Source organism: Salmo salar, chromosome 23 (assembly GCF_965601325.2).
Source record: "Salmo salar chromosome 23, fSalSal1, whole genome shotgun sequence".
Taxonomy (NCBI): Eukaryota; Metazoa; Chordata; class Actinopteri; order Salmoniformes; family Salmonidae; genus Salmo; species Salmo salar.
Window position 1 is genome coordinate 45,258,057 of NC_138313.1, and position 12,713 is coordinate 45,270,769.

General features: G+C 45.4%; 1 protein-coding gene across 5 annotated transcripts in view; it reads right to left on the reverse strand.

Moving 5' to 3' along the window:
- The window catches only part of LOC106584727 (tight junction protein 1), a 181,610-nt gene extending 170,434 nt beyond the window's left edge, over positions 1-11,176 (reverse strand). For 3 of the 5 annotated variants that reach the window (XM_082968166.1, XM_082968169.1, XM_082968165.1), the window contains exon 1: positions 10,735-11,174. In XM_082968166.1, coding sequence (XP_082824292.1) covers positions 10,735-10,886 — 152 coding nt within the window. In that variant the 5' untranslated portion in view covers positions 10,887-11,174. Of the gene's footprint in view, positions 1-10,734 lie in introns of all 5 variants that reach the window. The other 2 variants (XM_082968170.1, XM_082968172.1) reach the window with 2 other exon arrangements.
- Positions 11,177-12,713: the final 1,537 nt, after the last annotated feature.

Genomic DNA, 12,713 nt, shown 5'->3' on the forward strand with positions numbered 1-12,713 from the left:
CCTGGGTGACACTTGAGCTAGAGTGTGTATTAGAATTTCTGTTAACCCACTGGTAGTCTGGATGCTTCCAACAATTTATAATGGTACTTACTGACCAAAGTTTCAGTTTCAAACGACCTTTGATCAGGGTATTTTTACAGTTAGGTAAAACTCTGTTATTAAGAAGCATACATTTTGCTTCATGCACCTGGTAGCACGTTAAGGTGTTATGTGTTATTTCATAGTTTTGATGTCTTCACTATTATTCTACAATGTAGAAATTCATTTTTAAAAAATAAAGAAAATGCCTTGAATGAGTAGCTGTGTCCATACTTTTGACTCATACTGTACATGTCATTTAACAGACACTTTTATCCAAAGCAACTTAGTCATGCGTGCATTATTTAAAAATATTTTTTTATGTATGGGAATATTCACTCTAAAACACTGCCTGGCACTGTAAAATTAACATCAGTAGGCCTACTGGCTTATTTTAGCAGTACTAAAATAAGTACTGGCAGCTTCTTCATTCCATGTCTTAGCCCTCTGTCTGACCACTAGATGTGAGTTTGGCAGACCAGGAAGTAACTCACTGTGTCCCCATAGCACTGGCCAATGGGAGCAGGCACAGGGAAAGGCTCATGGATGTAGTAATGGAACATTAAACCATGTATAATGTGCACGCATGGTGAATAAATATCCACACATTAAACAATATACTCCTGCACCTGCACTCAGCACAATCAGCACTTTCACTTAGGCCTAGATTCAATCCGATCAAGCGTTAACGGGCAATAGCCGAAACCCGCAAAGCTGATGTTTATGGCTGTTTCGGCAGTGGAACTGCGTTGGAGCTGTCAAATCGCTGAGCAGCTGCTTTTGTGATCATTGTTACGAAGCCACACCTGCCCTACTCGCGTTATTTCACAACGACAAAGTGTAGGCTATATAGAAATATTGACGCTCAAATTAAAAATCATTCAACAAAATAACGTTTTTTTTTTTTTGTATCAGTCTAATCAAGGTGTAGATTACATCTCACATTCCAGTGTTACAATTTGTAAACAAGGCTGCATTGGGATTTCTCTTAATGCGACTCTGTGCGGCCAATGGCAATGTCCGCTTTAGGTATAATGGCGGGAGCCGCTTGTGGATTTGACAGATCTAATGCAGTTCCACCTCCTATACCGACAAAACAAACTGCTATGCGAGTGTCAGCTAGCGCGGATCTGATAGAATCTAGCCCTTAGTCTAGCCCTTAGTCTAGGCCCCAGGCCCTTAGTCTAGGTTCTTAGTCTAGGCCCCAGGCCCGTAGTCTAGGCCCCAGGCCCGTAGTCTAGGCCCCAGGCCCTTAGTCTAGGTTCTTAGTCTAGGCCCTTAGTCTAGCCCTTAGTCTAGCCCTTAGTTTAGGCCCATAGTCTAGGCCCCAGGTCCTTAGTCTAGGCCCTTAGTCTAGGCCCCAGGCCCTTAGTCAAGGCCCTTAGTCTAGGCCCCAGGCCCTTAGTCTAGCTCTTAGTCTTCTCCCTTAGTCTCTTAGTCTAGGCCCCAGGTCCTCAGTCTAGGCCCTTAGTCTAGCCCTCAGTCTAGGCCCGTAGTCTAGGCCCCAGGCCCTTAGTCAAGGCCCCAGGCCCTTAGTCTCTCAGTCTAGGCCCCTGGTCTAGGCCCGTAGTCTAGGCCCCAGGCCCCTGGTCTCTCAGGCCCCAGGCCCATAGTCTAGTCCCTCAATCTAGGCTCCAGGCCCCTAGTCTCTCAGTCTAGGCCCCAGGCCCCTAGTCTAGTCCCTCAGTCTAGGCCCCAGGCCCCTAGTCTAGTCCCTCAGTCTAGGCCCCAGGCCCTGCAACATATGCAGTGAATATAGGAATGTGATGTATATCTAAAACCATGTTTACTGTATCCTCTATATTATAATGTACAGTATGTTGATGATTCTGATACACACACACACCGAGAAAAGTGGAATTAAGCTCAAATTAACATTCATACATAACACTATGCATAACGCTCACACGTGGAATACACACTCAGCACTCTAAACTATAAGTGCTTTGCTTTAGTTGACTATTTAAATAGCCTCGGTAACCATGTGCTGCAGTGCGTACTTATGCACGTTGTTGTGTATTCAGTGTCCCTAGACTGAATGTACTTAAATAAGAAAATGTTTTCCTGATTCTGCTGCAAGACTTAATCTCCTTTTATCCCTTTGGGATATTCACGTGTTCTACTACTAAATTAGTCTGCGGTTATCTGAGGAAGATAACATCGCATCAAGACATTGCCTCAGAGCAGATATTAAAATGTCAACCAAGCCTCTACCATCTAAAACATGTTTTTTTAAAGGCAAGCAAACACCTCCTGTGGATGTATCTAACATTTCCTATGACTAAATGACTGTAAGCCCATCCACTAAACATGTTGACTTATTCATTTTTCGTTTAAATTCAATGATTGTGTATGTATTGGCAAGTTATGCAAAACATCAACAATGTACAAGGAGGTTTATGGTGAGGTTGTTATGGTTTATGGTTGATGGTGAGGTTGATGAGGTTGATGGTGAGGTTGTTGAGGTTTATGGTGAGGTTGGTGAGGTTGATGGTGAGGTTGGTGAGGTTGATGGTGAGGTTGGTGAGGTTGATGGTGAGGTTGGTGAGGTTGATGGTGAGGTTGTTATGGTTTATGGTGAGGTTGGTGAGGTTGATGGTGAGGTTGTTATGGTTTATGGTGAGGTTGGTGAGGTTGATGGTGAGGTTGTTATGGTTTATGGTGAGGTTGTTATGGTGAGGTTGATGGTGAGGTTGTTATGGTTTATGGTGAGGTTGTTATGGTTGATGGTGAGGTTGTTATGGTTTATGGTGAGGTTGGTGAGGTTGATGGTGAGGTTGTTATGGTTTATGGTGAGGTTGTTGAGGTTGATGGTGAGGTTGTTGAGGTTGATGGTTTATGGTGAGGTTGTTGAGGTTGATGGTTTATGGTGAGGTTGTTGAGGTTGATGGTGAGGTTGTTGAGGTTGATGGTGAGGTTGTTGAGGTTGATGGTTTATGGTGAGGTTGTTGAGGTTGATGGTGAGGTTGTTGAGGTTGATGGTGAGGTTGTTGAGGTTGATGGTTTATGGTGAGGTTGATGGTTTATGGTGAGGTTGTTGAGGTTGATGGTGAGGTTGTTGAGGTTGATGGTGAGGTTGTTGAGGTTGATGGTTTATGGTGAGGTTGTTGAGGTGGATGGTGAGGTTGATGTTGAGGTTGATGGTTTATGGTGAGGTTGTTGAGGTTGATGGTGAGGTTGTTGAGGTTGATGGTGAGGTTGTTGAGGTTGATGGTTTATGGTGAGGTTGTTGAGGTTGATGGTGAGGTTGTTGAGGTTGATGGTTTATGGTGAGGTTGTTGAGGTTGATGGTGAGGTTGTTGAGGTTGATGGTGAGGTTGTTGAGGTTTATGGTGAGGTTGTTGAGGTTGATGGTGAGGTTGTTTTCTAGGTTTATTATGAAGTTGTTTCAGCCTGTTAGGGACAGCATCATTAGACTTTACCTTATATAAACATACCAAAAAGTTATTTCAGCTGTGATCAGATACTGTCACCAACCAGGTGCTGAAATCCCCTAAATCCTAACATGTGGACCGGCCTGAACATATTTCAATATGCTTAGCATAAAAAGGAGAGCAAGCGTATGATTGATCTGTGTGAATGCTTCAGTCTAAGAACAAAATATGAAGTTAAGAATGTGAAATGATCAGTTGACATGACAACCACAATGTTGTTGACTGACTACAACTTCCGTTGCGAAGAAATGTTTGATTAGAGATGTTTGATCCTAAAATGGTCGGTCTTTAACTTAATCAAGATGTATTTTTTTAAATCAATATCCTCACTAGTTGGATTAGCAACTGTTGTCTTGGTTGACAAGGGAGGGTGGAAGGTTGGTTGGTCTTTCAGTCCTTTTATCAGTCTTGTTTCAATCCAGAGCCATGTATTTAATACATCATCTAGACATATGACTCTGTTCCATTAGGTCAAAGGTACTGTATGACTTGTGTTTAGTTTTTGTACTGAGCAGCCCTCTCTGCCAGGTCTCCCCTGTGAGATGTCTTCTGACCCGGTTAAATACAAAACAAATGTATTTACTGTCCGGCCTGTGGGTGGAGCAAGTTGTAGCAGGTGCGTCCACCTGTCCTCAGCTTGACCTCAGTGATGATGTAACCGATGGCCAGCGGAGAAGACGCTCTGATGCTATCATTTATTCAGCAGCAGACCACCTTAAATAACGAGGAGGAAGGACAAAGGTTGTATAAGGTTTCATTCTGAGCCAGAATGGTCCAGTTTAGCCCTGTGTTTCCCAAAAGGAGGGTCGGGACCCACTGGTGGGACGCAGACAATTTCGACTAGGTCAGAGCATACAACTGGATGATAGAAGGAAAATGGTACTTTTGTTTTATTCAGCGTCAGGGCCACAGGAATTTGTTTTAATTTAGCCAAGGCGACATAGCAATTGTTTTTTTATTGACCTATAGCCTACGGTCGGGTCTGTAACAGTGCTGGTAGGTAGGTAACCTATAGCCTGGTCTGTAACAGTGCTGGTAGGTAGGTAACCTATAGCCTGGTCTGTAACAGTGCTGGTAGGTAGGTAACCTATAGCCTGGTCTGTAACAGTGCTGGTAGGTAGGTAACCTATAGCCTGGTCTGTAACAGTGCTGGTAGGTAGGTAACCTATAGCCTGGTCTGTAACAGTGCTGGTAGGTAGGTAACCTATAGCCTAGTCTGTAACAGTGCTGGTAGGTAGGTAACCTATAGCCTGGTCTGTAACAGTGCTGGTAGGTAGGTAACCTATAGCCTGGTCTGTAACAGTGCTGGTAGGTAGGTAACCTATAGCCTGGTCTGTAACAGTGCTGGTAGGTAGGTAACCTATAGCCTGGTCTGTAACAGTGCTGGTAGGTAGGTAACCTATAGCCTGGTCTGTAACAGTACTGGTAGGTAGGTAACCTATAGCCTGGTCTGTAACAGTGCTGGTAGGTAGGTAACCTATAGCCTACGGCCTGGTCTGTAACAGTGCTGGTAGGTAGGTAACCTATAGCCTGGTCTGTAACAGTGCTGGTAGGTAGGTAACCTATAGCCTGGTCTGTAACAGTACTGGTAGGTAGGTAACCTATAGCCTGGTCTGTAACAGTACTGGTAGGTAGGTAACCTATAGCCTGGTCTGTAACAGTACTGGTAGGTAGATCCCCCTATTCCTCTCCTCTCTGTCCCAGATCCCCCTATTCCTCTCCTCTCTGTCCCAGATCCCCCTATTCCTCTCCTCTCTGTCCCAGATCCCTCTGTTCCTCTCCTCTCTGTTCCAGATCCCCCTATTCCTCTCCTCTCTGTCCCAGATCCCTCTGTTCCTCTCCTCTCTGTCCCAGATCCCTCTGTTCCTCTCCTCTCTGTTCCAGATCCCCCTATTCCTCTCCTCTCTGTCCCAGATCCCTCTGTTCCTCTCCTCTCTGTTCCAGATCCCTCTGTTCCTCTCCTCTCTGTTCCAGATCCCTCTGTTCCTCTCCTCTCTGTTCCAGTTCCCTCTGTTCCTCTCCTCTCTGTCCCGGGGGAAGAATTAGGCTAATAAGAGTATGACTAAGGAATGTGATTAACTAAACAGGCCTAGAGATAAAGAGCTGCTGCATTTGATCAGAGCAACAACAGGCTGACAGACTGCCCTGACCCCTGACCCCTGCTGCCAGGGATACAGGAGCACATCACCATGGTGGTTGGTCCCTGACTACCTGACCCCTGACCCCTGCTGCCGGGATACAGGAGCACATCACCATTAATCTATAGGGCATGCCTTTAATCTATAGGGCATGCCTTTAATCTATAGGGCATGCCTTTAATCTGTAGGGCATGCCTTTAATCTACAGGTCATGCCTTTAATCTGTAGGTTCATGCCTTTAATCTATAAATCATGCCTTTAATCTATAGGTCATGCCTTTAATCTATAGGGCATGCCTTTAATCTACAGGGCGTGCCTTTAATCTATCGGGCATGCCTTTAATCTGTAGGGCGTGCCTTTAATCTACAGGGCGTGCCTTTAATCTATAGGGCATGCCTTTAATCTGTAGGGCGTGCCTTTAATCTACAGGGCATGCCTTTAATCTATAGGGCATGCCTTTAATCTATAAATCATGCCTTTAATCTATAGGGCATGCCTTTAATCTATAGGTCATGCCTTTAATCTACAGGTCATGCCTTTAATCTACAGGGCATGCCTTTAATCTACAGGTCATGCCTATAGGTCATGTCTATAGGTCAGCTACTGAAGACATTGGCTCGAATCTAAGTGGCTCCTTAAGAATTCGAGAAAATGAACAACTAAGGACAATTTTTTTTACTTATCCCACTGACTTTCCAAACCCTAAAGCCTGGTCTGGTCTGTCGAGTCTGCTTCGAGACGCGATGTTGCACCTCTGGGTTTGTAAACTCTGTGATGTAGTGGTAAAGATTCCACCATGTTGATTCTACCTTACAGGTCTGCAAACATTGAAGGGTTAGGATCAACGGGACTCGTAGGGATCAAACTGGGATCGGCCCTGCATGGTTGTCGGTCCCATAGAATTTGAATGACTAGAACGGGGTTTCCCCATTCATACGCTGTGGTCTGGGGGGGCCATTCTAGGAATTGTATTTCTATGGTTGGTCCCTGCATGGAATGTGGTGACATTCATCCCTCTCTGGTTACTGGAGTAGGGTTTCATGGATAGAAACATCGTTACTAGAACGGACATTCCCATTCGAGTCAATGCAGAACATTGAGTGGAATGAGTGGGAGAACTGGGTTTACAAGAGCAAGATGCGAGGAGGTTGAATAAGACCCGATGGTAACAGTACAACACCATACAATGACGTGAGATAGGATGACATCATCTAGCACCCTTACTATTAACGAGCACAGAAAATGAAGGCGATCAGAGAGTCTTCCCACTTAGACCTGCACTGAGATCAGAGAGTCTTCCCACTTAGACCTGCACTGAGATCAGAGAGTCTTCCCACTTAGACCTGCACTGAAATCAGAGTCTTCCGACTTAGACCTGCACTGAGATCAGAGAGTCTTCCCACTTAGACCTGCACTGAGATCAGAGAGTCTTCCCACTTAGACCTGCACTGAGATCAAAGAGTCTTCCCACTTAGACCTGCACTGAGATCAAAGAGTCTTCCCACTTAGACCTGCACTGAGATCAAAGAGTCTTCCCACTTAGACCTGCACTGAGATCAGAGAGTCTTCCCACTTAGACCTGCACTGAGATCAAAGAGTCTTCCCACTTAGACCTGCACTGAGATCAGAGAGTCTTCCCACTTAGACCTGCACTGAGATCAGAGAGTCTTCCCACTTAGACCTGCACTGAGATCAAAGAGTCTTCCCACTTAGACCTGCACTGAGATCAGAGAGCCTCCCCACTGTTAAGACGGGCTTAGACCTGCACTGACATCAGAGAGCCTCCCCACTGTTAAGACGGCCTTAAATGTCTCTCTTCTATTTGAAACTATTCTGTTCTAATCAGTTCTAATATGAATTGAGTGTTGATAAAGACATAAGACTAACCACTATGGAGCCATGCCAAAGTGTCGCAGCTTTACTGAGGGGGACATTTATCTCCCACTGTATGCCTTTGTTTTGTCAGACAGAGACTAACAGCAGCAGCAATGTGCCGATGAGTTTACTGACTGATAATTAACCGTCTTGTTTTCTTTTCAACAGGATAGTAATCTTGTCGTAAGCACATAAACCCTTCTCTCTCTCTCTCTCTCTCTCTCTCTCTCTCTCTCTCTCTCTCTCTCTCTCCACAGCTACAGACTACAGCAGAGATTTTCTGCTTACCGCAACAGTGAGTGACATTTATAAGACGGATAGTTTTTCAGGGTCTGTAGGAGTGATGAATCAGATTACACGGACGGGAAAGACCTGATCCAAGATCAGTACCCCTTGTCTGCGATACTTTATATGTAGATATAATAAAGCTTCACAGGACAGGAGGATCAGGGCCGTAGTCATAAAGCATCTCAGAGTAGGACTCCCGAGTGGTGCAGCGGTCTAAGGCACTGCATCTCAGAGTAGGACTCCCGAGTGGTGCAGCGGTCTAAAGGCACTGCATCTCAGAGTAGGACTCCCGAGTGGTGCAGCGGTCTAAAGGCACTGCATCTCAGAGTAGGACTCCCGAGTGGTGCAGCGGTCTAAAGGCACTGCATCTCAGAGTAGGACTCCCGAGTGGTGCAGCGGTCTAAGGCACTGCATCTCAGAGTAGGACTCCCGAGTGGTGCAGCGGTCTAAGGCACTGCATCTCAGTGCTAGAGGTGTCACTACAGAGCCTGGTTTGAATCCAGGCTGTATCACAACCGGCCGTGATTGGGAGTCCCATAGGGCGGCGCACAATTGGCCCAGCGTTGTCCGGGTTTGGCCGGGGTAGGCCGTCATTGTAAATAAGAATTTGTTCTTAACTGACTTGTGTAGTTAAATAAAGGACATTGTGTGCTGATCTAGGATCAGATCCCCCCCAGTCCATGTAATCGTATTCATTATGATTTAAAAGGCTAAACTGATCCCAGATCAGCACTCCTTTACTGTGAGACGCTTTTCTACGGGCCCTGGAGATAGAATCACACATAATGCTTTAATTATGCTTACAAAGAAATACATGAAAGCCGTTTTGATTTGAAATGGAGGGCAAGAAACAGGAAGACACAACCACACAGAGAAGAGTATGAATGGAATGTTTTAATGAAGATGTAGATGAGGAGGGGGTCCTATGTTGTCCCAAATGGCACCCTATTCCCTACGTAGTGCACTACTCTGGTCAAAAGAGTGCACTACGCAGGGAATAGGCTGCCATTTGGGACACACACGATAGGTTGTTAAAGGCCTGCTGATCTGCTGCACTTCACAGTTTTACAACGGACAAGAAAAACAGGACAGGAAAATATATTTTTTCCATTTTAAAACTTTATTAATGAATTACTTACATTTACTATAATTTACAAAGGGAGTTATTGATGATTTAACACAGGACTGTATGCAATTGGTTAGATAATGAAAGTGTATATGAGAAAGTAGCTGAACTGTCAGTGAATTTAAGAAGCATAGATTCAAGCATAAGGTTACAAAGGAGCAGAAGCAGTAGGTTACAGAGGAGCAGTAGGTTACAGAGGAGCAGTAGGTTACAGAGGAGCAGTAGGTTACAGAGGAGCAGTAGGTTACAGAGGAGCAGTAGGTTACAGAGGAGCAGTAGGTTACAGAGGAGCAGTAGGTTACAGAGGAGCAGTAGGTTACAGAGGAGCAGAAGCATGAGGTTACAGAGGAGCAGAAGGCTACAGAGGAGCAGAAGCATGAGGTTACAGAGGAGCAGAAGGTTCCAGAGGAGCAGAAGCCGAAGGTTCCAAAGGAGCAGAAGCATGAGGTTACAGAGGAGCAGTAGGTTACAGAGGAGCAGTAGGTTACAGAGGAGCAGTAGGTTACAGAGGAGCAGTAGGTTACAGAGGAGCAGTAGGTTACAGAGGAGCAGAAGGTTCCAGAGGAGCAGAAGCATGAGGTTACAGAGGAGCAGAAGGTTCCAGAGGAGCAGAAGGTTACAGAGGAGCAGTAGGTTACAGAGGAGCAGTAGGTTACAGAGGAGCAGTAGGTTACAGAGGAGCAGAAGGTTACAGAGGAGCAGTAGGTTACAGAGGAGCAGTAGGTTACAGAGGAGCAGAAGGTTACAGAGGAGCAGTAGGTTACAGAGGAGCAGTAGGTTACAGAGGAGCAGTAGGTTACAGAGGAGCAGAAGGTTACAGAGGAGCAGTAGGTTACAGAGGAGCAGAAGGTTACAGAGGAGCAGAAGCATGAGGTTACAGAGGAGCAGTAGGTTACAGAGGAGCAGAAGGTTACAGAGGAGCAGTAGGTTACAGAGGAGCAGTAGGTTACAGAGGAGCAGAAGGTTCCAGAGGAGCAGGAGCATGAGGTTACAGAGGAGCAGAAGCATGAGGTTACAGAGGAGCAGAAGGTTCCAGAGGAGCAGGAGCATGAGGTTACAGAGGAGCAGAAGGTTCCAGAGGAGCAGGAGCATGAGGTTACAGAGGAGCAGAAGGTTCCAGAGGAGCGGAAGGTTCCAGAGGAGCAGAAGCATGAGGTTACAGAGGAGCAGAAATAACAATGACAAGCCTATAACGCATTGAACAAATACACTCAACTTGGATAGCTTTATTGTATAAAAAAACGCTAGAAAACACTGGCTCCTTCATAGCCTATCACCCACCCCTAGTGTACACGTTAATGCACGCGCCCACGGAAACAAACAAACACACGCACGCAAACTCAGGGCATGCGGAATTTACCTAGTTTACAGCATATCGACTAGCCCTACAGTAGTTGTAGCCTAATTAATGATTGTAACACGGTGTATATATAGAGAGAGAGAGAGGGGCAGGCTGGCTGCGGTAGATACAGTCACTGGATGGTTCTGACATATATATCACAGAGTGAAACAAACACAAAATGCTCATCTTGCAGATTTAGTCTGCTCAAGCTACCGTATCTACCTTATAACGGGTTTCTCTTTGTTTTCTTCTCCGACCATTACCCTCTTATTATAAAAGGATGTGCGGGAGGCGACAGCTTGGCGCGTTGCCGGATTCCCCTCTCTATAGTATCCCCTCCTGATCTACTCAGCTCAACCTGAACTGCCTGGCTGGCGACATCCCATAATGATTCTGAATCATCCGCAGCAGCAGGCAGCAGAAGCACTAAGTCATATTCATACTCATACTCACCACAACGATTTCCTGGGAGGAAGATGATGTTCTTTGTTGTAGGAGGTCACCCCCAGAGCCAGCTGCATAACAGTAATATATTTCTGGTAATTCACCATGGTATTGTCCACCGCTACTAAGAATCCAACCCAAAGAAAAACATAGGTAATCATATATTCGTAGTAGTTTATTCCCTGGCAGCGTCTGCCTTCACTGCGTCTTCCTTGTTCAGCAGCATCTCAACGCCATTTCCAGTATCGGCGAAGGACTGACAGGGGAAACACTCCCCGAGGAACTGACAGAAAGGTGCCATACCGCGACCAAGAGCCATGTCTGCAATGACAGTATCAAGACTACACTCCTCTAATCGTATTAGCTCTCACAGAATAGATCGCCAATCCATTCGATTTTTAGTCAGGATTTAAACATTATTTTTTTCTTTACTCCTTCCTTCCTTTCTCCGGGACCGCGGGGACTTTGCTGGAAAACAGTCTGTGAAAAACGGTCTGTGCTGCTGCGTTGGTTCAAGCGTCCGTGCGTGAGGTAGGGGAGAGTGTGTTGGCTATGTGTAGTCAGAAAGAGGCACAGAGGGAGGGGGGAGGGGGGGGGGGGGTGTATTTGAAAAGGACGAATTAATAATACATTTTGAGGATCTTGTTGCATTTACTTATGCGGTCAAACATCGGCGCTACTTCGAAACCTTATATCCTAATGCCCTACTACATCCTACTACCCTACTCCATCCTACTGCATCCTACTGCATCCTACTCCATCCTACTGCATACTACTCCATCCTACTGCATACTACTCCTTCCTACTGTCCTACTCCATCCTACTTCATCCTACTGTCCTACTCCATCCTACTCCATCCGACTGCCCTACTCATCATACTCCATCCTACTGCATCCTACTGCCCTACTCCATCCTACTGCATCCTACTCAATCCTACTGCATCCTACTCCATCCTACTCCATCCTACTGCATCCTACTCCATCCTACTGCCCTACTCCATCCTACTGCATCCTACTCCATCCTACTCCATTGTGTAAAAACACATTTGATTCTATTGTTCTTGTCATGTAGCCTGTGACGTGTTGGGGATTGGGGCAGCTACTCTGAAAACGGTTACTACACACTGGAAGAAGCTAAACTACACTAAAGCTACTCTTACTTTTAAAAAGTAGTTCGCTACCTCCAAACTACTTCGTGATAAATTCTGGTATCTACAATAAATCTGAAATACCATACACCACAAATTGCAGATCATTCTGGTGTCAGATGTTAGCTGAATGTGTAATCAAGTGAGATTAGGCATGTCTGATGCCTAAAATTCTTGCCTGCTTCACCCATGTTTTCTGTTATTTTTACATGGTAAAACAGTAGTGTGTAGTTCCAGTAGTTAGCTACACCGCTACATGGTAAAACAGTAGTGTGTAGTTCCAGTAGTTAGCTACACCGCTACATGGTAAAACAGTAGTGTGTAGTTCCAGTAGTTAGCTACACCGCTACATGGTAAAACAGTAGTGTGTAGTTCCAGTAGTTAGCTGCACCGCTACATGGTAAAACAGTAGTGTGTAGTTCCAGTAGTTAGCTACACCGCTACATGGTAAAACAGTAGTGTGTAGTTCCAGTAGTTAGCTACACCGCTACATGGTAAAACAGTAGTGTGTAGTTCCAGTAGTTAGCTACACCGCTACATGGTAAAACAGTAGTGTGTAGTTCCAGTAGTTAGCTACACCGCTACATGGTTAAACAGTAGTGTGTAGTTCCAGTAGTTAGCTACACCGCTACATGGTTAAACAGTAGTGTGTAGTTACAGTAGTTAGCTGCACCGCTACATGGTAAAACAGTAGTGTGTAGTTCCAGTAGTTAGCTGCACCGCTACATGGTAAAACAGTAGTGTGTAGTTCCAGTAGTTAGCTACACCGCTACATGGTAAAACAGTAGTGTGTAGTTCCAGTAGTTAGCTACATGGTAAAACAGTAGTGTGTAGTTCCAGT